General features: G+C 34.8%; 1 protein-coding gene and 1 pseudogene across 1 annotated transcript; both read right to left on the reverse strand.

The window, feature by feature from the left end:
- Positions 1 to 1,759: 1,759 nt before the first annotated feature.
- LOC132554633 (EGF-like domain-containing protein 2) lies at positions 1,760 to 7,044 on the reverse strand. Its single transcript, XM_060218951.1, has 9 exons — positions 6,999 to 7,044; positions 6,123 to 6,239; positions 5,745 to 5,852; positions 4,862 to 5,073; positions 3,630 to 3,733; positions 3,355 to 3,494; positions 2,998 to 3,079; positions 2,604 to 2,802; positions 1,760 to 1,835 (listed from the first exon to the last, which is right to left on the reverse strand). Exons 1-9 carry the CDS (start codon positions 7,042 to 7,044, stop codon positions 1,773 to 1,775), a joined length of 1,071 nt encoding a protein of 356 aa, XP_060074934.1. The 3' UTR covers positions 1,760 to 1,772.
- Positions 7,045 to 25,610: 18,566 nt separating this feature from the next.
- On the reverse strand, positions 25,611 to 26,231 carry LOC132554661 (uncharacterized; annotated as a pseudogene).
- Positions 26,232 to 27,113: the final 882 nt, after the last annotated feature.

Genomic DNA, 27,113 nt, shown 5'->3' on the forward strand with positions numbered 1-27,113 from the left:
AAGAAATGGGCTGTATGATGCAGTTTATGAAAGTTATGTCACCACCAGAGTGTTCTAAATGAAGAAATGGGCTGTATGATGTAGTTTATGAAAGTTATGTCACCACCAGAGTGTTCTAAATGAAGAAATGGGCTGTATGATGTAGTTTATGAAACTTATGTCACCACCAGAGTGTTCTAAATGAAGAAATGGGCTGTATGATGTAGTTTATGAAAATTATGTCACCACCACAGTGTTCTAAAAGAAGAAATGGGCTGTATGATGCAGTTTATGAAAGTTATGTCACCACCAGAGTGTTCTAAATGAAGAAATGGGCTGTATGATGTAGTTTATGAAAATTATGTCACCACCAGAGTGTTCTAAAAGAAGAAATGGGCTGTATGATGTAGTTTATGAAAATTATGTCACCACCACAGTGTTCTAAATGAAGAAATGGGCTGTATGATGTAGTTTATGAAAATTATGTCACCACCAGAGTGTTCTAAAAGAAGAAATGGGCTGTATGATGCAGTTTATGAAAATTATGTCACCACCAGAGTGTTCTAAAAGAAGAAATGGGCTGTATGATGTAGTTTATGAAAATTATGTCACCACCAGAGTGTTCTAAAAGAAGAAATGAGCTGTATGATGTAGTTTATGAAAATTATGTCACCACCAGAGTGTTCTAAAAGAAGAAATGAGCTGTATGATGTAGTTTATGAAAATTATGTCACCACCAGAGTGTTCTAAATGAAGAAATGGGCTGTATGATGCAGTTGATGAAAGTTATGTCAAACGATGCTATTCACTTGTGTGTCTATTGAACAATCTGTTAAGGTTACTATTTCGCAGAAATTTGAAATTCAAATACTTCTCATATTCTCTGCGTATTACAAAAACAAATCCTGATTTATTTATATCCATATCGTTCGTATCGAGTCTTGGTCAGTCATACTACTATTCTTGTAACAAAGAGTATATTGTGGGGTGTTTTCGTGACTGCTGTCAACTTATCATAAAGTGGTAATGAAGAATGCGTGACAATAGGAAGATAAATGAGTGTTTAAGGTGACATGTTCTATATTCTTATACAAATTTTGTGTGCGTGACATGCTTGCCTACAACTGTATCTGATTTGCATAATTGTTTTACCTTTCTCTATATGAATGTAACACCTTCTAGTCATCGTTAAGTGCTTCGCAAATCATGATATGAAGATAGTATCATAAAGCGATTTCATTATTTCACAGCTTCACCTTTGTCACGTTTGGAAGATATGAAATGTTAAAGGTTAAGCCACATGGAAAGACAAAGAACTGATTTCTAACATACATAAATTTAATACATCAATTTTACATTTTCTAAAGATATTCTTATCGAGGTGTTTTCAATATCTAAACAGCTATTCTGATAGAAATATAAAATATCATACAGATATACTGACACTTGTAATAATTTTTCTCATCAGATGTTATTTCAATTATCCTACTTACGATATTATGTGACGCAATATTAAATAAATAATATATTGAATAAGATTCACTGCTAAGAACCTTATTGATGACAGAAGGCATTCATGTTTCATTCACCTCGATGAACGACAGAACGTCCAATGTAAATATTACATGGACATTGCTTGCTTCACCTTGCAGCTATCAATAAAATCAACAAAATTATACAAAATATGTTTTTTATTTGTCAAAGTCAAAAATCTTACAAATAAAAACACGGTGATTCTGAACCATGTTTCTTAACATCCATGATAATATGATGATAAAAGGCGAAAGTATTGATTAGCCGATACGTCCATGCATATTGAATATCCCTGGTGCTTGCTGGCCGAATGTGGAATCCACCTGAAAAAACAGTGAATTATAAACATGGGAAATTTCTTTAGCTGAATCCACCTTAGTCGCTTCCACGGCATCACACAATTTAGGCCCTCTACTTAATCTAACTCTAACATTGTATTCAATTAGCAAAATGTGTTGTATATCATGTACAATCTTTAACAAAAACATAGTATTCATATAATGACTAATTCAGATTAGGCAATTCAGAATACAGGACAATGTTTATGTAGAGTAATTGCACTCATAATTAATTATATCTAATATAAAGACGATGAAACCAATTAATGCCTCCATTAGAAATTTCACAACTTTCTATTAACAAACCCTAAAAGCAGGGTCACAGCTCAGATTGGTCAAAACCGTCCAAAACAAATGAGGTACAATATAGCTTGTTGAATTATTAATTGCATGATTCAGCTGCATTATCTTTCTGAAAGTCTTTATTGATGCGAAGGGCTTGAATTAAGTTCAAAATGTACTAATTGTCATATGTGATAATAATTCCAGTATGATATCAAATCATTGAATTAAAAGTTGTCAATTATATTTGTTTAACTGTACATAGAAATAACTAAAGTTAAAGTATCTTAATCGACAACATGTCTTGCCTTTATCAGCCTTTTCCAAGAATTTAGATAATGTGATTATCTTGAGACGTATTCAAATGGAAATAAATGTTGCATGGGGTTATGACACATCGTGGGGGACTAACATACAAGTGAATGTATCGTAGCATCTTGTAACTTAAATTTAGAATCAAAGATAACTTACCGACATCGGACAAACGTGTGTTTGGCAGACCCGGATTTCATAATCGACATAAATCGAAGCTTTTTCACTGAGTCCGCTCACTTTAACTTTGACAGCAGGCACTGTCACGTTTTCGGCAACTTCAAAATAGAATGGAGTTTGACCTTCATCTGTTGGTTCTCTGTAAAGCTTTAGCCGTCTGGACATATAGTCACTTCGTCTACAAAAAAAAATGTCATGATTCGGAGTATGAATTTGAAACGATAACAGTGATGATCTTCAATCTATATAGTAGTTCGGTATAACAATCGGTAGTGTCCGGATTAATGAAACTAGTAATTTGTCAACAAATGTTTAGAGTAAAAGATGTATTGGTAGGTTATTAAGGGTCAAGCGTACTCAGATATATACCCACCCGCGATCAATCAGTGTGAACATTTTAGTGTTGCTGAGCTGGTTGTATACTACCAGTTTGTCCAGTCTCAGATTCAGGTAAGCTGAAACAACAACGGCAAGTTTTAAAGATTTACGATTAAATGAAAACGAAATAACAAAACAAAAATACAAACAAACTTTCATGTCAGCAGATTACACATAATAATGATGATAATACTGATATAAACCAAGGTTTGAGAACGCGTGTTAGATTTAAGAATGAGGCGAATATCTATAATAGGTCTGCGAAAAGTCACCTGACTCCCACTGGAACGTATTAAAGTAATGTGTAAGAAATTGAACGTAATGGAGTTCAATCCATGGAAGGTATACATACTAGAGTTAGGTCTGAGGAAGAAGACGATATCAAACGGCTGTTGTGCTCCGATATTGTCCACCAGGGTTTCGTTGGCATCTGTGAAAGCAAATAAAACGTCCGACGCTTCTGCGGTGACATCTCGTTGTGTTGGCGTGCCGCTGCAAAACAAATTGTTCAATGAAACACGTGTGTAATTGAAAGAAAATTCGAGTCCTATTCTTGGAAAACTATTATCAAAGTCCAATTTATCATATTCCTTTTTTTCTGTATATGTTTTGATAAGCTTAACTTACATGGAGGTATACGTGCATCGAAACGTTGCAGTCCAATCTCTTGGTGAATCCATACCGTGGTCACGTCGGACATGAGCATCGATCAAGTATGTTGTCATATCGCCCTGAAATAATTGTATGGAAAGCACGTTCGTAGTTTAAGGTTTAACATTGAAAATAAACAAACAAATATACTTTGGTGTCTTTGAGGAAGTGAAAGACGCCATAGTACTAACCAGAAAAGCTACCACAACCCCTTGATGAGAGAGGTAGAGATTCACACGAAGTTCCATTGAAAAAGATTGGAAATTAAGGAGACGTCTAACTTTTCCACGTGATCTTATTAACTCGATATTTCCCTACAATGAAATCAACATGGACAGCTTTCCACCAAACAGTATAAGAAGCTTAATGATTCCAATTTCACTTTGGTTTATTTTTCATAAATAAATAGCAGCCTCCCTGCATCTCGAACATTTGGTGTTAACATGTCGCAGTTGATTTGATATTGAAGCGTTTGTTACCAATATCATGACCTTTTTGCAAGTATTCGACAACTTACCGACCAATTGACAACACAGAAATTCTAGAGATATGGGTTGAAGAAGAAATATTAAATTTTGTTTTGCAATAAAAGTCGGACGTGTTGCTGATGAAGATGCTTGCTTGTCCTGTCGTTGTTTATTTTGTTCTCATCTAGGTATGTCACACTTCGTACTTACTCGGCCAAAATGTAAATAGCGAGTGAAGACACTTACTTTTCCGGAAACCTTATCATATTACTCATGTACCTTTTCAGTAGTTTCCGTGGAAATCTTCGTTCATAGTTTGTTCAAGTTTCATTTAATTTGTGTTTGTAATCATATTTGCAATGTTGGTGGTCTTTATTGTATGAACGGAAAAAAACATCAGGCGTCCTGGAACGGTAAGCGTCTTCTTTTTCATAGATATAACATGGTAGTCACGTATATAAAAATGAAAATAATTTATCTGGGAAAGATTATTTTTAAACTGTTTTTAACATAATATGTCAAATATATAACATTCATTGTGAAAGGGAACTGAATGCAAGATGTCCAAAACTCTTAAATTAATGTTATCTACTCAATACCAAAGATGTTGGATGATTCTCTGGTTAATTAATATATATATATATATATTTATATATTGATTGGAAAGGTAATACTTTATTATCGTTGATAACAAAGTACCTGTCCCTTTCTAATGCACAATATATTTAATTACAAACGTACCATTCTTGTTTCAACAACAGCATCCATACAGTTGGCGTTCCGTGTTGTGGTAAGGTTGACCTCAAGCATATAAATGTCATGCCCTTTGATTTCATAGGCACGCTTGAATTTGCATTTCGTGTTTGGTAATGCAAAGATTTCTGGGTTTGAATCCATAGTTACTGGCATAGCAAATCCTACTTGCATGCTGTCCATTCCACAATTTTGAGGCTCTAGAAAGACATGTGAACTTTGTAAAGTCAGTTTTACTTTTATATTATCTTTACTTTTTCAGTAAATTAACTCTTTATAAGTGTTTTCATAAAATTGTATATCAACAGCGTTACAAATCATCTCGCATTCACTTTCACAAGGAATCATAAAATGGTAAATGGAACATTCCAGCCAATCAGTACAGTTCTGTACGGTATGAACATGGCTCTATTTCAAAATTGTTTCTTATTCGAAATAAGTTAATGTTACAATCCGAAATGAGAAAAGAAATCGAATAATTTTGGGAAACTTTATCTGAATTTAATTTCATCAGTGTGCTTGGTATTTGGTATGGTTATGATGATATATTTAGGATCGTATTAATAATGTATCTATACATGAATTATGATAATTATCATTCTGAGTTCATTTCAACTATTTTTTCGTTTTCCTTTTTTATATTTTGCGTATACAATCTTTGATACTTGATAACCTTAAATATATAACTAAATAAAAGCATGCGTATTTCAAACTATTTTTATAAATAAATGAACTATAGCCACAACCTGACATATATCATTTATATTATCACTTGGAGACGGAAGAGCCTTTTATATCCGCCATATTATTTTTAATGTAAGTCATCTTATGATATATACTAGTCCAAACAAGATAGTTCATCCAATCTTACCTTTTCGATATTCACAGTGATCTCCGTAAAAGTCACCATGACAATAACATTTGCCCATGTCATAGCAGACACCATCATTTTTACAAATGTTTGTTGGACATAGGTTCCCTGCGAGTACAACATGAAAATTGTAATTAAGTGAAATTGAATAAAGGAAATTTTATTCGCAATCAATGTTCATTAATACCCTAAAGGAAGCACGTATAGTGTCAATCTTTTAATATTGGGTGATTGTAGGACATGTACATGTGGTTGGAAAGAACGATGGATGGGAAAATGAATAGATGGCTGTTCGGTAAGTTTCTTGCACTGAATGGTTTGAACATTAAAGTAATACGTAGGTAATTTTCAAAATCAATCGCACGAAATAAAACTCACGTGTTTTTAGTCCGCAGTCGAAGCCCTTATATCCGGTTGGACATTCACAATTTTTGTCTATGGGAATCCCGTTGTTTTTACAAAAACATCCGGGTCTCTTGCATAATTTTCCTTCCACTGAAAGACAAGTTGATTTACTTTTAGTTTTTTCTTCCTTTTGTTTCTTTTTATCATCGATCATACTTCCTGATTAACCTTCTACATTTTTTCTTATTAGACCGCCAGTAATCTGGAGTTGACCTAGAAAGGCGATCAACTGTCGGATTTGGTTTAATTAATTATTCGACGAGAAATATTTATATCAACAAATTCCTATCAAATGGTCATATTCATCTGTTCGTCATTTGTAGGGATTACTTACTGCTGAGCTTTGCTAACTTGTCGTTTATAATGTATGTCATGTATGAATGGTGACTTTGTTTGGAATTGACATCTGTTGTTGAAGTTATATGTAATCTTACATTGATAATTCGAAAATTATCATATGTATGGAATTTATGGAAATTTATTGAATAATGGAGCGTATACGACTCCACATCTAGTATTTGAAATTTCATTCGATCACTTAAGATTTTCCTCAATCGCTTTTAGATTTGAAATTTAGGCCCTCGTCATTAATGATGAGTCCTATAGGGGACGAAATAGATGTACGATGCAGTTTAACGCTAGCTTGGTTCCTCTGTATATCAACTTATATGTATCAAATGGTGTTAATCATCTATGTGTCTTTTGTGCAATCATTTCAAGGTTTTGAAACTTATCGCACAATTTACATGTTACAATTTGTAGTAGTCAGCTTTAGATCCTTCAGGTTTCTTAATCTTATGATAAGCATGTTGACTAATATGTATGTAAATGTGCTTGACATGCCCTCACCCTGAATTAATAGAGACAGCAAGAGCACAGCTATGGGCCACTTCATCGTGATTCAGGAGGAGACACTCTGGAGGACTGAAATAAATGAAAACATCATTAGCAAAACATCGGTCATAAATAGAATAGCTGAAATATCCAGAGATTACTACAGCATAAGTTTAAATATATATATATATATATAAACAAACTAACGGGGGTGTCAGCGAAGCACAGAAGACATAAAACTAGTGATTGAGTACAGGACAAAGTAAATATTATACAAAGCAAACATTTCCTCTTTACCATTGTTGGTAGTTTAAAATACAAAGAGAAGAAATATGCATTCAATGGTTTAAGAATAAGAAGCCATATGTAATTTGGCAAAGTTAAATTATGGGAAAAACAACTGAAGAAATGCCCATTGGTAGGTTAAATCACTATGTCTCACTCCATATATAGCAACATGTGCTTACATCGCTTATTACCTGCTACAAAATGACTGCTGACGATAAAAAAGATTACGTGTACGTCAACAATCGTGTGAGAAAATCAGACAACTTTATCGTCACACATTGTGTCACATTTCGACCTTTTGAACTGAATCATCTTCTGGTTCTACTGATTTCAGATGTTAGATTATCAATATGATCGAAAACATTCCATTTGCAATGTTGCTAAAAAAACTGGAATGTTTAGCATTGTCAAAACTGTAAGCGTGCAGATTAAGATAAAGATTTGACTAACAAAAGTTTTCTACTTCAATTCCATGACATGTTGGAATATACTTAGTCTAGTTATTTATATTGTACAGTGGAGAAAATCAAATTAATTTTATCAAAATTACCTAAAGGATACGGTGGAGGAACGAGTTTCCATTTATTTATTTCATATATACATGACCTGACCTGTTCTAGAAATACGCAGAATGGCTATCGAAAAAGAGCATATAAACACAGATGAACAAAGGGATCATAAGGTTAATCGGTATGGTTTCGGTCAGTCAGGCGTTTTTTTTTTTATTTTTTTTTTGTCAAATATGCCTGAACCTTTTTTTTCTCTCTAATAGCGAAAATAATCATCAGTACTTTTTCTGTGTTTACGTCACCATTCTGACATTTTTCAAGACAAAGGAAACTCATTTTTTTAACGTTTTTATGGCGTTTTGAACGACAAATTACTGATTGTATAAACGCTCTGAAAAAATAGAATGTTTGATCGGTAGCTTTGGGCTCCGTAACTGACACATTTAATTAATATTGTAGCCACGTATAATTATAATCTATCATATGTGACGTCATAATGGTGAAGGGTGATAAAAACACATAAATAATACCAACCTTAAAACAAATTGCTGATAATATGATCGAACGAATAATTTACATTAAACAATCCTTAAACACATTAAATTTGTTCTCCTATGTCGGATTTCACAGGAAATCTTATAATTGTAAAAATAAAGTCATAAAAGAAAAAAATATCCGTGATAGCATTGACATAATTGTCGAAAAGTGATATTCTAAAGACGTTGTTAAAGTCAAAGACATGATGCATACACATACTTGTGTTGAATTACACACAGTGGTTACTCAGCCCTCACGTAATGCTATGGGATAAGGTTTGATGATCTGGCTTGCGCATTGTTTGTCACAGGGAAATGAATATCATCTTACATCAGCGTTTTCAAGCAAGTCTTAATCAAATGTATTAATTTTCAGTTGTTAATCTATTTAGTTATCAGTTACGTTGTTGTTATCAATAGTTGATAAAACGGAAAGAAATACAGAATGAAATAGATTTGATATATTGTACTCACCGAAGTGGGGAAGGATCCTACTCAGAGCGTTAGACGGGCCTCCTGGTACATAATAAAGATGACAGATGTCATTCGCCTGGAACCTATACGAGGCAAGCCGTGATATGGTGTTATTTATAGAAACAATTGAATCACCTGTATAGTTTGTCTATGTATAATACGTAATTGAGAGAAAGTTTCGACACATCTCTTGATCTTTAACAGCTCTTTGCAAATATTATCTATAGAATATTTACATCTTTAATTTTGATGATACGCCATTGTCTAGTAAATGCATTGCATAGCCTTACTATGAAAAGAAATAATTGCTTAGTATTAATTTTACCAAATCCTGTGTCACTATGTGTTGCTTTCGTTGTGTACAAGTTGATGACATATACATATGGACAAATTAGGATTTTACTTATACTGCAAAAAGTTATCTCTCGTGCTTATAAATAATGTATAAACCATAATCCATGTCTTGTCTAGTTTGTTTATATATATCTATAAATTTAGGGTGAAGTTTTGGTGTTTCCCTTCGTCAGTACATATATTTCTTCTGCTTGTTAAAAGTTCGTTCAAGATTACCTGAAGAAACATAATTCTGAGAACTATACTATTTTTTTGTGTGACATGAAGCTGGACGTGTTTGATCATCGTTAGTTTGCCTGTTGGTTCCGTTTTTGTATATCTTGTTCTCATTTGATTGACCAAGATTTACAGGCGGGTGTCGTCGATGACGCAGAAGACGCAAATTCTTCCGAAACACCTGGTCTTATTTTCCTTCAACTCTTTCAAAAGTCTCCGTGTAAATCTTTATTTTGTTCATATTTTGCCCTAGTTTTATGTAATTTGAGTTTGGATTATGCTTATGTTGCCATGATGGTATTTTTCATGTTTCTTTGATTGACCTATATCTCTAAGATAGGTTTTTGCGATGAAAGTGATATGAAGTCTTATATGTTTTATGCTAGTTAATATACCTGTTGGTTCCGTTGTTTTCACTTGAGGACGTGACATGGCTGACTTGAATTGACTAATACTTACATGGCTGAATCATTTATTTTTTGCTGGATTTAATTAAGCCCGTTTTATATTTATCTTGATTTAACATGTTACAAAGGTAAGAACAGTTTCATGTTATATTGACAAAGCACATCTGTGTATATCGTGATATCCTATCACAGGTTTATACATTCGACGCCAGCTGCCACGTGATGTGTTGCTCTCTTTCTTAGATTGAAGGAAATATGCAAATTAAGAAAGATAATTAATGATATCGCTATAAATTTACACTTAAGACTCATATCTTGTGTATGAAGTTTGTGTCCAAACAACGTGGGATATTAGACATTAATGCATATTTAAATCAAGGATTTTCATGTTTCATGCAATACATCTCTCCAATAAATAAGCACTGTTCCTTTCATTACAATGTACGCTTGTTCTGTCTGACAGGGACATCGATTACAGTGTAAGTCTTCACTGTCTTAGATGTATGTTATTATTACAATTGATTCTGATTCTAAATGTAGCACGGTTTAGGATAGGAACTGGACGTTCTTCTCTCAAATTGACTGTTTTTGGATGGATATCATATTCTAAAAATGGAAATATTTTTATTGTAGTTAAAGTGGAATCACCAGACACTCTGATGCACATCAACGTTGTCGAACTTCATATTACACATAATGTTGTTAAGTAAACTTTTTGATGATACCAACATGTCAGTCACTTTGAACACTATCATGTGTGGTAGAGTCCTGTATTTAGTCAATGTTTTACATGTTGTATATCTCCTTGACGTCTCTGATGATTTTTTATGTTATAATCTCCAATAATCGAATCCCGACTTGAGCTACAAATGCATGGTCTTTAGAATATCGTATTACAAGTACCAACAAACAACGAAATATATCCAGTAATGCAATTTTAATAAATGGCGTAGGACATGTCAGAAGGGTAAAAACAATGTCAGCCATGGTATGTAAACATATTTACATCATAAACAATATCATTTGTTATAACAAGCCAAAAATGTGGAGAATGAATACGCCTGACCAATAAAGTGTGGGGTAAATACACTTATTCAAAGAGAAGGTGTGGAGTAAATCCGCTTAGTCAAAAAGGTGGACAGTAAAATACGCCTTGTTAAACAGGTGCAGAGTGAAATACACCTAGTCAAAGAGGTGTAGACTAAATATACACGGTGCAGACTAAAAATACACCTAGTCAAAAAGGTGCAGACTAAAAATACACCTAGTCAAAGAGGTGTAGACTAAAGATACACCTAGTCAAAAAGGTGCAGACTAAATACACACCTAGTCAAAGAGGTATAGACTAAAAAAACACCTAGTCAAAAAGGTGCAGACTAAAAATACACCTGGTCAAAAAGGTGCAGACTAAAAATACACCTAGTCAAAGAGGTATAGACTAAAATACACCTTGTCAAAAAGGTGCAGACTAAAAATACACCTAGTCAAAGAGGTGCAGACTAAAAATACACCTAGTCAAAAAGGTGCAGACTAAAAATACACCTAGTCAAAGAGGTATAGACTAAAAATACACCTAGTTAAAAAGGTGCAGACTAAAAATACACCTAGTCAAAGAGGTGCAGACTAAAAATACACCTAGTCAAAAAGGTGCAGACTAAAAATACACCTAGTCAAAGAGGTATAGACTAAAAATACACCTAGTTAAAAAGGTGCAGACTAAAAATACACCTGGTAAAAAAGGTGCAGACTAAAAATACACCTAGTCAAAGAGGTATAGACTAAAATACACCTTGTCAAAAAGGTGCAGACTAAAAATACACCTAGTCAAAGAGGTGCAGACTAAAAATACACCCAGTAAAAAAGGTGCAGACTAAAAATACACCTAGTCAAAGAGGTAAAGACTAAAATTACACCTAGTTAAAAAGGTGCAGACTAAAAATACACCTAGTCAAAGAGGTGTAGATTAAAAATACACCTAGTCAAAGAGGTATAGACTAAAATACACCTAGTCAAAAAGGTGCAGACTAAAAATACACCTAGTCAAAGAGGTATAGACTAAAAATACACCTAGTCAAAAAGGTATAGACTAAAAATACACCTAGTCAAAGAGGTATGGACTAAAAATACACCTAGTCAAAAAGGTGCAGACTAAAAATACACCTAGTCAAAGAGGTGCAGACTAAAAATACACCTAGTCAAAGAGGTATAGACTAAAAATACACCTAGTCAAAAAGGTGCAGACTAAAAATACACCTAGTCAAAGAGGTATGGACTAAAAATACACCTAGTCAAAAAGGTGCAGACTAAAAATACAACTAGTCAAAAAGGTGCAGACTAAAAATACACCTAGTCAAAAAGGTGCAGACTAAAAATACACCTAGTCAAAGAGGTATAGACTAAAAATACACCTAGTCAAAAAGGTGCAGAATAAAAATACAACTAGTCAAAGAGGTGCAGACTAAAAATACAACTAGTCAAAAAGGTGCAGACTACAAATACACCTAGTCAGAGAGGTGTAGACTAAAAATACACCTAGTCAAAAAGGTGCAGACTGAAAATACACCTAGTCAGAGAGGTGTAGACTAAAAATACACCTAGTCAAAGAGGTGTAGACTAAAAATACATATAATCAAAAAGGTGTAGACTAAAAATATACCTAGTCAAAGAGGTGTAGACTAAAAATACACCTAGTTAGAGAGGTGTAGACTAAAAATACACCTAGTCAGAGAGTAGGAGAGTAAAATACACCTAGTCAAACATGTGAGGTTAAGATACACCTATTCAAAAAGTCATATACTTAAATACAACTAGTGAAAAAGGTAGGGAATGAAATACACCTATTGGTGGATGATAAAATGCACATAGCTTAAGGATAAGGAGGGGATTGTCGGCCAAACAAATTCCATCACCAATTTTCCTCACCTTTGTTTTTGTAACGTGACTTAAATCCGCGCAGCCTATCGACTGTCGGCTTTGGCCGGTGGTTTTGGGCGTATTCGAATAAATTTCAACCATCCGGTGTTTTGCTGCCGCGTTCATCGCATATTTTAAAATATAAATTCAACATACAAACGTAAAGCAAATAATTTCAATGTACAATATAAATGTATTTTTGTCACAAATTGTATTCATTATTATGCGTACGGTATTGCTATCTGTTCAGGAAGTTTCCTATTTATGATATAATCCTTTTTATGATAAATATCAATTACTATTCAAACTTGTTCCATTTGATTTAGTTGTCCTCTCTGACCTTTTCAGTGATTTATACTTCTTGATATATTCAAAATATGTAAAAAGTAATCGTGTTCATTTATCAAAAGGTTGATATCAGTGAATATGTGTCATACAAGCTGATTTATATCTTTTTGGTGTGTATGCATGATAACATTTAGTCCATTTATGACAGATAAAATAGGAATCAAAGACTTTGCCAAGTAACATGTTATAGCACCTGCAACAGGACAGACATGAAAATTAAACGGACATCATTATAAGGAGATTTCTTTCAGAATAAAAAATACGCTGACGTTCACATCTGTATTTGATGTCATATTAAGTGACAACTTCTTAGCTTTAGTATGTTAACCTGTTGGTTCCGTTGTTGTATACCTTGTTCTCATTTGCGAAGGTGACATTACTTGCTTGGGCTGACCAAGGTTTACATGTTCAGATGTCGTCGATGAAGCAGAGGACGCTTACTCCTCCAGAACACCTGATCTTATTTTCCTAGTACTTTTTCAGGAGTCTCAGTGCAAAACTTTCTTTTGTTCCAATTTTGCCCTAGTTTTATGGAATTTGAGTTTGGATAATGATTACGTTGACAAGTTGGTATTTCTCGATTCTTCGATAAGTGCTTCACTGTTTAAAATCTTTCCACCACACCGATTTCATATTCTGATGCTAAATTCATTTTCATCCTTTGGAAACAACCAGTCTTTATGAGGTAAATTCCGTAATGTCGCTAATTTCGGTTCCTCATGTTCCTGTTATGTATTGAAGACATTTCAGGATAGCAAATTAAGTATACAAATATATTTAAATTGAAGAATAAAAGTTAGATGTACATAAATTTACACTCTGTAACTTTAAGGTTATTCTGAACTAACAACAAGTATGTGTGTATATTGTTAAATATTGTCACTGTCTATAATGTTCGTTGTGGTTTGTAGAACTATTCACCTATATTTTATGTAACGTATTTCATGTTGACATTAATTAATATTTACTCTTCATTTTATCAGTGTGAATAAAAGGACAGAATTAGACACGATACAGACTATAAACAAAGCACGCGCGTATAAAAATACAATACAGACTATAAACAAAGCACGCGCGTATAAAAATACAATACAGACTATAAACAAAGCACGCGCGTATAAAAACACAATACAGAATATAAACAAAGCGCGCGCGTACAAAAAACAATGCGGACTATAAACAAAGCACGCCCGTATAAAAACACAATACAGACTATAAACAAAGCACATGCGTATAAAAACACAATACAGACTATAAACAAAGCACATGCGTATAAAAACACAATACAGACTATAAACAAAGCACGCGCGTATAAAAACACAATACAGACTATAAACAAAGCACGCGTATAAAAACACAATACAGACTATAAACAAAGCACGCGCGTAAAAAATCACAATACAGACTATAAACAAAGCACGCGCGTATAAAAACACAATACAGACTATAAACAAAGCACGAGCGTAAAAAATCACAATACAGACTATAAACAAAGCACGCGCGTATAAAAACACAATACAGACTATAAACAAAGCACGCGCACATAAAAACACAATACAGACTATAAACAAAGCACGCGCACATAAAAACACAATACAGACTATAAACAAAGCACGCGCGTATAAAAATACAATGCAAATTATAAACAAAGCGCGCGCGTACAAAAAACAATGCAGACTATAAACAAAGCACAGGCGTATAAAAACATAATACAGACTATAAACAAAGCACGCGCGTATAAAAACAATACAGACTCTAAACTAAGCACGCGCGTACAAAAATACAATACAGACTATAAACAAAGCACGCGCGTATAAAGAACACAATACAGACTATAAACAAAGCACGCGCGTATAAAAACACAATACAGACTATAAACAAAGCACGCGCACATAAAAACACAATACAGACTATAAACAAAGCACGCGCGTATAAAAATACAATGCAAATTATAAACAAAGCTCGCGCGTACAAAAAACAATGCAGACTGTAAACAAAGCACACGCATATAAAAACACAATGCAAACTACAAACAAAGCACGCGCGTATAAAAAACTCAATTCAGACTATAAACAAAACACGCGCGTACAAAAATACAATACAGACTATCAACAAAACACGCGCACATAAAAACACAATACAGACTATAAACAAAGCACGCGCGTATAAAAATACAATGCAAATTATAAACAAAGCGCGCGCGTACAAAAAACAATGCAGACTATAAACAAAGCACATGCGTATAAAAACACAATACAGACTATAAACAAAGCACGCGCGTATAAAAACACAATACAGACTTTAAACAAAGCACATGCGTATAAAAACACAATACAGACTATAAACAAATCACATGCGTATAAAAACACAATACAGACTATAAACAAAGCACATGCGTATAAAAACATAATACAGACTATAAACAAATCACATGCGTATAAAAACACAATACAGACTATAAACAAAGCACGCGCGTATAAAAACACAATACAGACTATAAACAAAGCACGCGCACATAAAAACACAATACAGACTATAAACAAAGCTCGCGCGTATAAAAATACAATACAGACTATAAACAAAGCACGCGCGTATAAAAACACAATACAGACTATAAACAAAGCACGCGCACATAAAAACACAATACAGACTATAAACAAAGCACGCGCGTATAAAAATACAATGCAAATTATAAACAAAGAGCGCGCGTACAAAAAAAAATGCATACTATAAACAAAGCACACGCATATAAAAACACAATACAGACTATAAACAAAGCACGCGCACATAAAAACACAATACATACTATAAACAAAGCACGCGCGTATAAAAATACAATGCAAATTATAAACAAAGCTCGCGCGTACAAAAAACAATGCAGACTGTAAACAAAGCACACGCATATAAAAACACAATGCAAACTACAAACAAAGCACGCGCGTATAAAAAACTCAATTCAGACTATAAACAAAACACGCGCGTACAAAAATACAATACAGACTATCAACAAAACACGCGCACATAAAAACACAATACAGACTATAAACAAAGCACGCGCGTATAAAAATACAATGCAAATTATAAACAAAGCGCGCGCGTACAAAAAACAATGCAGACTATAAACAAAGCACATGCGTATAAAAACACAATACAGACTATAAACAAAGCACATGCGTATAAAAACACAATACAGACTATAAACAAAGCACGCGCGTATAAAAACACAATACAGACTATAAACAAAGCACGCGCGTATAAAAACACAATACAGACTATAAACAAAGCACGCGCGTAAAAAATCACAATACAGACTATAAACAAAGCACGCGCGTATAAAAACACAATACAGACTATAAACAAAGCACGAGCGTAAAAAATCACAATACAGACTATAAACAAAGCACGCGCGTATAAAAACACAATACAGACTATAAACAAAGCACGCGCACATAAAAACACAATACAGACTATAAACAAAGCACGCGCACATAAAAACACAATACAGACTATAAACAAAGCACGCGCGTATAAAAATACAATGCAAATTATAAACAAAGCGCGCGCGTACAAAAAACAATGCAGACTATAAACAAAGCACATGCGTATAAAAACACAATACAGACTATAAACAAAGCACGCGCGTATAAAAACACAATACAGACTATAAACAAAGCACGCGCACATAAAAACACAATACAGACTATAAACAAAGCACGCGCGTAAAAAATCACAATACAGACTAAACAAAGCACGCGCACATAAAAACACAATACAGACTATAAACAAAGCACGCGCGTATAAAAATACAATGCAAATTATAAACAAAGCGCGCGCGTATAAAAAACAATGCAGACTATAAACAAAGCACGCGCATATAAAAACACAATGCAAACTACAAACAAAGCACGCGCGTATAAAAATTCAATGCAAATTATAAACAAAGAGCGCGCGTACAAAAAAAAATGCATACTATAAACAAAGCACACGCGTATAAAATCACAATACAGACTGTAAACAAAGCACACGCGTATAAAAACACAATGCAAACTACAAACAAAGCACGCGCGTATAAAAAACACAATACAGACTATAAACAAAACACGCGCGTATAAAATAACAATACAGACTATAAACAAAGCACGCGCGTACAAAAATACAATACAGACTATCAACAAAGCACGCGCGTAAAAAAACACAATACAGACTATAAACAAAGCACGCGCGTAAAAAATCACAATACAGACTATAAACAAAGCACGCGCACATAAAAACACAATACAGACTATAAACAAAGCACGCGCGTATAAAAATACAATGCAAATTATAAACAAAGCGCGCGCGTATAAAAAACAATGCAGACTATAAACAAAGCACGCGCATATAAAAACACAATGCAAACTACAAACAAAGCACGCGCGTATAAAAATTCAATGCAAATTATAAACAAAGAGCGCGCGTACAAAAAAAAATGCATACTATAAACAAAGCACACGCGTATAAAATCACAATACAGACTGTAAACAAAGCACACGCGTATAAAAACACAATGCAAACTACAAACAAAGCACGCGCGTATAAAAAACACAATACAGACTATAAACAAAACACGCGCGTATAAAATAACAATACAGACTATAAACAAAGCACGCGCGTACAAAAATACAATACAGACTATCAACAAAGCACGCGCGTATAAAAACACAATACAGACTATAAACAAAGCACATGCGTATAAAAACACAATACAGACTATAAACAAAGCACGCGCGTATAAAAACACAATACAGACTATAAACAAAGCACATGCGTATAAAAACACAATACAGACTATAAACAAAGCACAGGCGTATAAAAACATAATACAGACTATAAACAAAGCACGCGCGTATAAAAGCACAATACAGAAAATAAACAAAGCACGCGCACATAAAAACACAATACAGACTATAAACAAAGCACGCGCGTAAAAATCACAATACAGACTATAAACAAAGCACGCGCGTATAAAAACACAATACAGACTATAAACAAAGCACGCGCGTATAAAAACACAATACAGACTATAAACAAAGCACGCGCACATAAAAACACAATACAGACTATAAACAAAGCACGCGCGTATAAAAATACAATGCAAATTATAAACAAAGCTCGCGCGTACAAAAAACAATGCAGACTGTAAACAAAGCACACGCATATAAAAACACAATGCAAACTACAAACAAAGCACGCGCGTATAAAAAACTCAATTCAGACTATAAACAAAACACGCGCGTACAAAAATACAATACAGACTATCAACAAAACACGCGCACATAAAAACACAATACAGACTATAAACAAAGCACGCGCGTATAAAAATACAATGCAAATTATAAACAAAGCGCGCGCGTACAAAAAACAATGCAGACTATAAACAAAGCACATGCGTATAAAAACACAATACAGACTATAAACAAAGCACGCGCGTATAAAAACACAATACAGACTTTAAACAAAGCACATGCGTATAAAAACACAATACAGACTATAAACAAATCACATGCGTATAAAAACACAATACAGACTATAAACAAAGCACATGCGTATAAAAACATAATACAGACTATAAACAAATCACATGCGTATAAAAACACAATACAGACTATAAACAAAGCACGCGCGTATAAAAACACAATACAGACTATAAACAAAGCACGCGCACATAAAAACACAATACAGACTATAAACAAAGCTCGCGCGTATAAAAATACAATACAGACTATAAACAAAGCACGCGCGTATAAAAACACAATACAGACTATAAACAAAGCACGCGCACATAAAAACACAATACAGGCTATAAACAAAGCACGCGCGTATAAAAATACAATGCAAATTATAAACAAAGAGCGCGCGTACAAAAAAAAATGCATACTATAAACAAAGCACACGCATATAAAAACACAATACAGACTATAAACAAAGCACGCGCACATAAAAACACAATACATACTATAAACAAAGCACGCGCGTATAAAAATACAATGCAAAATATAAACAAAGCTCGCGCGTACAAAAAACAATGCAGACTGTAAACAAAGCACACGCATATAAAAACACAATGCAAACTACAAACAAAGCACGCGCGTATAAAAAAACTCAATTCAGACTATAAACAAAACACGCGCGTACAAAAATACAATACAGACTATCAACAAAACACGCGCACATAAAAACACAATACAGACTATAAACAAAGCACGCGCGTATAAAAATACAATGCAAATTATAAACAAAGCGCGCGCGTACAAAAAACAATGCAGACTATAAACAAAGCACATGCGTATAAAAACACAATACAGACTATAAACAAAGCACGCGCGTATAAAAACACAATACAGACTATAAACAAAGCACATGCGTATAGAAACACAATACAGACTATAAACAAATCACATGCGTATAAAAACACAATACAGACTATAAACAAAGCACATGCGTATAAAAACATAATACAGACTATAAACAAATCACATGCGTATAAAAACACAATACAGACTATAAACAAAGCACGCGCGTATAAAAACACAATACAGACTATAAACAAAGCACGCGCACATAAAAACACAATACAGACTATAAACAAAGCTCGCGCGTATAAAAATACAATACAGACTATAAACAAAGCACGCGCGTATAAAAACACAATACAGACTATAAACAAAGCACGCGCACATAAAAACACAATACAGACTGTAAACAAAGCACGCGCGTATAAAAATACAATGCAACTTATAAACAAAGCGCGCGCACATAAAAACACAATACAGACTATAAACAAAGCTCGCGCGTATAAAAATACAATACAGACTATAAACAAAGCACGCGCGTATAAAAACACAATACAGAATATAAACAAAGCACGCGCACATAAAAACACAATACAGACTATAAACAAAGCACGCGCACATAAAAACACAATACAGACTATAAACAAAGCACGCGCGTATAAAAACACAATACAGACTATAAACAAAGCTCGCGCGTATAAAAACACAATACAGACTATAAACAAAGCACGCGCGTATAAAAATACAATACAGACTATAAACAAAGCACGCGCGTATAAAAACACAATACAGAATATAAACAAAGCTCGCGCGTATAAAAACACAATACAGACTACAAACAAAGCACGCGCGTATAAAAATACAATGCAAATTAGAAACAAAGTGCGCGCGTACAAAAAAATTGCAGACTATAAACAAAGCACGCGCATATAAAAACACAATGCAAACTACAAACAAAGCACGCGCGTATAAAAATTCAATGCAAATTATAAACAAAGAGCGCGCGTACAAAAAAAATGCATACTATAAACAAAGCACACGCGTATAAAATCACAATACAGACTGTAAACAAAGCACACGCGTATAAAAACACAATACAAACAAAGCACGCGCGCAATACAGACTATAAACAAAACACGCGCGTATAAAATAACAATACAGACTATAAACAAAGCACGCGCGTACAAAAATACAATACAGACTATCAACAAAGCACGCGCGTATAAAAACACAATACAGACTATAAACAAAGCACGCGCGTAAAAAATCACAATACAGACTATAAACAAAGCACGCGCACATAAAAACACAATACAGACTATAAACAAAGCACGCGCGTATAAAAATACAATGCAAATTATAAACAAAGCGCGCGCGTATAAAAAACAATGCAGACTATAAACAAAGCACGCGCATATAAAAACACAATGCAAACTACAAACAAAGCACGCGCGTATAAAAATTCAATGCAGATTATAAACAAAGAGCGCGCGTACAAAAAAAAATGCATACTATAAACAAAGCACACGCGTATAAAATCACAATACAGACTGTAAACAAAGCACACGCGTATAAAAACACAATGCAAACTACAAACAAAGCACGCGCGTATAAAAAACACAATACAGACTATAAACAAAACACGCGCGTATAAAATAACAATACAGACTATAAACAAAGCACGCGCGTATAAAAATACAATACAGACTATCAACAAAGCACGCGCGTATAAAAACACAATACAGACTATAAACAAAGCACATGCGTATAAAAACACAATACCGACTATAAACAAAGCACGCGCGTATAAAAACACAATACAGACTATAAACAAAGCACGCGCGTATAAAAACACAATACAGACTATAAACAAAGCTCGCGCGTATAAAAACACAATACAGACTATAAACAAAGCACGCGCGTATAAAAAACACAATACAGACTATAAACAAAGCACGCGCGTATAAAAACACAATGCAAGCTACAAACAAAGCACGCGCGTATAAAAATACAATGCAAATTAGAAACAAAGCGCGCGCGTACAAAAAAAATGCAGACTATAAACAAAGCACGCGCGTATAAAAAACAATACAGACTCTAAACTAAGCACGCGCGTATAAAAACACAATGCAAACTACAAACAAAGCACGCGCGTATAAAAATACAATGCAGACTATCAACAAAACACGCGCGTACAAAAAACAATACAGACTATAAACAAAGCACGCGCGTATAAAAACACAATGCAGACTATAAACAAAGCAGCGCGAATAAAAACACAATACAGGCTATAAACAAAGCACGCGCGAATTAAAACCAAATACAGACTTTCAACAAAGCACGCGCGTACAAAAACACAATACAGACTATAAACAAAGCACGCGCGTACAAAAAAACAATACAGACTATAAACAAAGCACGCACGTATAAAAACACAATGCAGACTATAAACAAAGCACGCGCGTATAAAAACACATTACAGACTATAAACAAAGCACGCGCGTATAAAAGCACAAAGCAGACTATAAACAAAGCACGCGCGAATAAAAACACAATACAGGCTATAAACAAAGCACGCGTGAATTAAAACCAAATACAGACTTTCAACAAAGCACGCGCGTACAAAAACACAATACAGACTATAAACAAAGCACGCGCGTATAAAAAAACCATACAGACTTTAAACAAAGCACGCGCGTAGTAAAACTCACACCATTAAAGTTGTCGGTCACAAAACGTTATGTATTATTATGTTATACACTAAGTGTTGAACGTGTTGATTTAATTGTATATGTAGTTGGAATATCAAAACCAAGTACTTGTCAATATTAAGAAACACCTGTGTGTATTTTTTATTAATGGCAGTCAGGGCTGGTCTTCTAATAACAATATTTGATGTTACGAAATGTCAACCTCAGACTGACAATTTATCCGAACGGTTATATCAAGAATGAATGCATGTTATAATGTTATCTATTTCATCAACCTTTAGTACGATGTTATTCACATCCCGTGTGATTTTCATCGAAAACCCATCTACTTGACATCTTTGAAAAAAAAAACTTAAATATTGAAAATCGCAAAACTTTTCAAATGTGGTGAATCTATCGCCATTTCTAGAGTTTTAGATTTATTTCTACCAGTTTCGATTTTCATAATCACCTTTTGAATGAGTCAGGCTAGAAGCATTACTGAAGATTCCTAGTCGGACGAAACAGATGTATGATGTAGCATCACTAAGGATTCCTAGTCGGACGAAACAGATGTATGATGTAGCATCACTGAGGATTCCTAGTCGGACGAAACAGATGTATGATGTAGCATCACTGAGGATTCCTAGTCGGACGAAACAGATGTATGATGTAGCATCACTGAGGATTCCTAGTCGGACGAAACAGATGTATGATGTAGCATCACTGAGGATTCCTAGTCGGACGAAACAGATGTATGATGTAGCACCACTGACGAATCCTAGACTGACGAAACAGATGTATGATGTAGCACCACTAACGAATCCTAGAGGGACGAAACAGATGTATGATGTAGCATCACTGACGAGTCCTAGAGGGACGAAACAGATGTATGATGTAGCATCACTGAGGATTCCTAGTCGGACGAAACAGATGTATGATGTAGCATCACTGAGGATTCCTAGTCGGACGAAACAGATGTATGATGTAGCATCACTGAGGATTCCTAGTCGGACGAAACAGATGTATGATGTAGCATCACTGAGGATTCCTAGTCGGACGAAACTGCTTCACAATGCAGTTGAAATGATTATAAAACTACACTGTATTGAATCATGGAATTGTAATGAAAGCTGCAACTGTTTACAGTTAGCTTGTAGAAGGTGAGACATGTGTATTTTCCCTGTGCTCCTAATCTGCCCTGTTGTCTCAGTTTTACTGGGTCTGGTTTATGACTCCTATGAGGTATTTGTATTTTCTTTTATGTTTTCTAGCCATTAAATTCGAAAGAAGATTATTCTTCTAACGTGTGGAACCCACTATATTCAGGTGATTGTCATGTTTCTGGTCAGTCCGTGCGGAACCCACTATATTCAGGTGATTGTCATGTTTCTGGTCAGTCCGTGCGGAACCCACTATATTCAGGTGATTGTCATGTTTCTGGTCAGTCCGTGCGGAACCCACTATGTTCTGGTGATTGTCATGTTTCTGGTCAGTCCGTGCGGAACTCACTATGTTCTGGTGATTGTCATGTTTCTGGTCAGTCCGTGCGGAACTCACTATGTTCTGGTGATTGTCAGTGATATTCAACCAAACAGATCCTAATTGATCTATACCTCGTCAAGAAAAAGACAAAAACATTACCTGTGTTCAAATACTGAACTATTTCCCTTCATTGACTGATAAATGAAACGATTGGTATTTTGAAGACAACCATTGTTTTTCATGATTAATTATGAATGGTAAGGTCTCCGTAGACGAATAAATGATTGGATACTTTAGAGGATAAGTGGATCATTTCGAAAGGCTACTTATCATGTGGTGTTTTAGCTATATACATACATAACATCCCGACGTGGCCGCTCCAGATAAGTAACAGACATGACTGCAGGGTAAATAGTGCCATGCTGTTCCTATCTGGAGATGATACTGCAATATCAGTGTGTATTGTACTGTTATTTTAATGAGATATCATGTGACCTGTGACCAACAAGCCGTAAAATCAATCATTTACGTTCCCTTCTCATCAGAATTAATTGTACAGACAAACGGTGATAGAAAAACGTTCAGGCAGGCAGTATTTATGGTCTTTACGATTTATAAAACACAGATTTTTCCACCACGCATTAACATGCTTGTTGGTAAATTTGTGACATTCATAACGATTATAGATGCCACATTACGACACAGTTCAATGCTTTAAGAAATTAATACCGGCATTATCATCAGTAGAGTTAGAGTAAAATGACAAGTCCGAACAATAGAGAAAACAACATGTTCTTTGTTTGTAGATAGAACAGTTTTAAAGCCCCACTATAGGTAAACAACCACGAAGGGCAGAAATGATCTATTGATATCGATATAGTAAACAATAGCTTATCCGAGAAAACTCAAGACAACAACTAGCGTTGGTATTTATATAAAAACTGTTCATGTTCACTGTTTGTAAGTATGACTCCATTTACGATCTTTGCCGAACCGAAGTAGGAAAGTCTTTCAGATATTTTTGTCAGAGATCAGTATTTACTAAAAACATGGCGTCGTTTTACTTCGGTTTGTTGTCTTCCTTATTTTGCTTTGGCGGGTTTTCGTCTTTTCTATTTAACCGTTTATCAAATTGTACATGTAATAGTGGAAACTGTGTGCGTAAGGGGAGGTAATTCAAACAAAGGAAACGGTACATATTGGCTGAATACCATTGAACGTTTACCTTACCTGTTGTAGATTGTGACTGAAACAGAGAGGCCGCACATGGGGTACGGAACATTCTATCAACATTACATATGAGACGTGAAAATAATAGCCGTAAGCGTCATCGACATCCTTCCTAGCCGTGTATCAACCCTGTACCTGTAGTACCAACCCGGGTATACATTTGTATCCATTGGAAGCTAAACAGCCATCAGGTATATCCTTGTAGAAGATGGTATCAAAGTTTAACAAAGCTTATTGAGGCGCGGATCGTACTCATCGTTCAATGTAAAACTTAAACAAAAACTAATGATTTGGTTATTTGCTTTTATTGCAAATTCTTTAACAAATGTTTCAAGAAAAATTCTGAACTGCCTGGTAATTTAGAGAAATAATTCAATAATCTAAGTTTGTTGTATTACAGATACATTTTACAGGGTCAGTTTTTCCTCTACTATGTCCCGAGACCTACGCCTGAATATCTGTAGCAGGATGTAAACCGAAACTTGACAGCAGCGAGTACTATAGATTGACACTAGAAGATGTAGGTAGATGGTGACTTACCGATGTTACAGAAACTGGTTGACAATAGGAAGTAAAATGAAATGATGTGACCTGTTGGTAACGGGGAGAATATGACATTTCAGAAAGAATAGAGAGTGTATTTATCGAATGAAATATTTTTTCAGAAGAATGTTCCAACAACCTGGCCTGTTATATTAAAGGCGCATGTACATTCTGGAGCCGAGAAGTATGATCAATGTCAAGGACATTTGGGATCTTGACCAACTTCTAAATACTTGAGATGACCTTGTCCTTTCACTTGACACTAGCATAAATAAACTGGACTTAGAATAGTATTGAGTCCTTCAGGTAAAATACCATTTCGTAGAATCATTTTCGTCCTGCCAGGTGTAAATCACCAGTTGTTCCTCAGGTCCACACCCACCCAGAAATGTTGCTTCTGTCTCCATGACAGGATAGTTCACAATGTCGGACGTATAGTGTCTAGTATCCGGAGCGAGAAGCTTTTGATGCGGCATCGCAGCAGAACCTATAATACTCCGCGTAATTGAGATGGCCGTTAAAATCTATGTCACTTTGACGTGTTTGTGTGGTTGTTTTATACGATGTAGCTGGTGGAATAAGGGCTCCCTGTTTTCTGGTAATCATAGGTCAACGAGCTTCTTTGAACTCTCAAAATAGGACTTTGGAAGTTTCGCAGGCCAGCGCGTCTCCCTGTTTACAGCGACACATTTAACTTCTGATTTGAAATAGCAAATCCTGCTGTCAGTATTGGAAAACACTCATTGGTTGTTGAAACTGCCTTGTGTAAAGTGAGACACCATGCAATTTACGTGGTATTTCCCTAGCTCTCCCCCCATGAGAATTTTTCATGGAATCTCGGTGACATCACTCTTTTTTCTCAAATCAAAAAAAAAAAAAAAAAAACGAATATTATTTTCTCTGCATACATCACGTGTCGGCATAAAACCATGGTCAGCACATATAGTGGCTGTTTCTTGTTGTAACGTATTTATTCCCCACCCTGAAAGATGACCTGTAGGTAGAGTTGATGCACGAATATATTTTCTTTGGCAAGAGAAGGGAGCCCTTAGTTAGCCATCGGTGGAGTAACATTACAGCACTGGTAAAGAGATATTACGTTTATCAGCTATGGCACATGGGGCGATATAAGAAAGCACCCTTAGGTGCCTTATCATCCAAAAAAGCTAAACTTGTTTTCAATGCATTATCCATTAGACGCTGATGTTAACAATGATGCAATGATTCTATACTCTAACGTTCTACACATCTCTTAGCTCAAAGACTTTAACTAAGTGATGTCGTTTACAGTATATTTTGCGCAATAGAAACCGGTCACGGCCAATGACACTTTGTCACGAGTAAATATCTGACTGCCGAAAATTGATAATGGTGGTCTTTGCTCCCCAGATTGGCAGGTAAAGGTTTTAATATAAGTTTATCAAGTCCTCTTTGTAGAAAGGTTATCCTCTCAGTATTGACATTATGCAGACAATATATCTATATATCCACTCTTTTATATTTCTATTATAATGCCGTGCATATCTAAGACAAGAAGAAAAGCGAGAGCTGAGCTATGGGGGTTCTCCCTCAACATACAGTAACTTAAGTCCAGCTCTCAGTCATGCCTTCTTTTGTCCATGAATCTCAGTTACATACAATACAGGCTTTCTCTTTTTGCATATGAATTATGAAACAAAATTGTAAATTTGAATTAATTTTGTTTCAATCATATCAACATTACCAATGCATATCAATTCTTATGAACTGTATCTTCTTTTTTGCTTGCGATTTAAAAAGCACTTCATATAAACATCATAATTTCA

Source organism: Ylistrum balloti, unplaced genomic scaffold (genome assembly GCF_031769215.1).
Source record: "Ylistrum balloti isolate Yb309-2 unplaced genomic scaffold, AGI_CSIRO_Ybal_v1 Utg370420, whole genome shotgun sequence".
In the NCBI taxonomy this organism is placed as follows: Eukaryota; Metazoa; Mollusca; class Bivalvia; order Pectinida; family Pectinidae; genus Ylistrum; species Ylistrum balloti.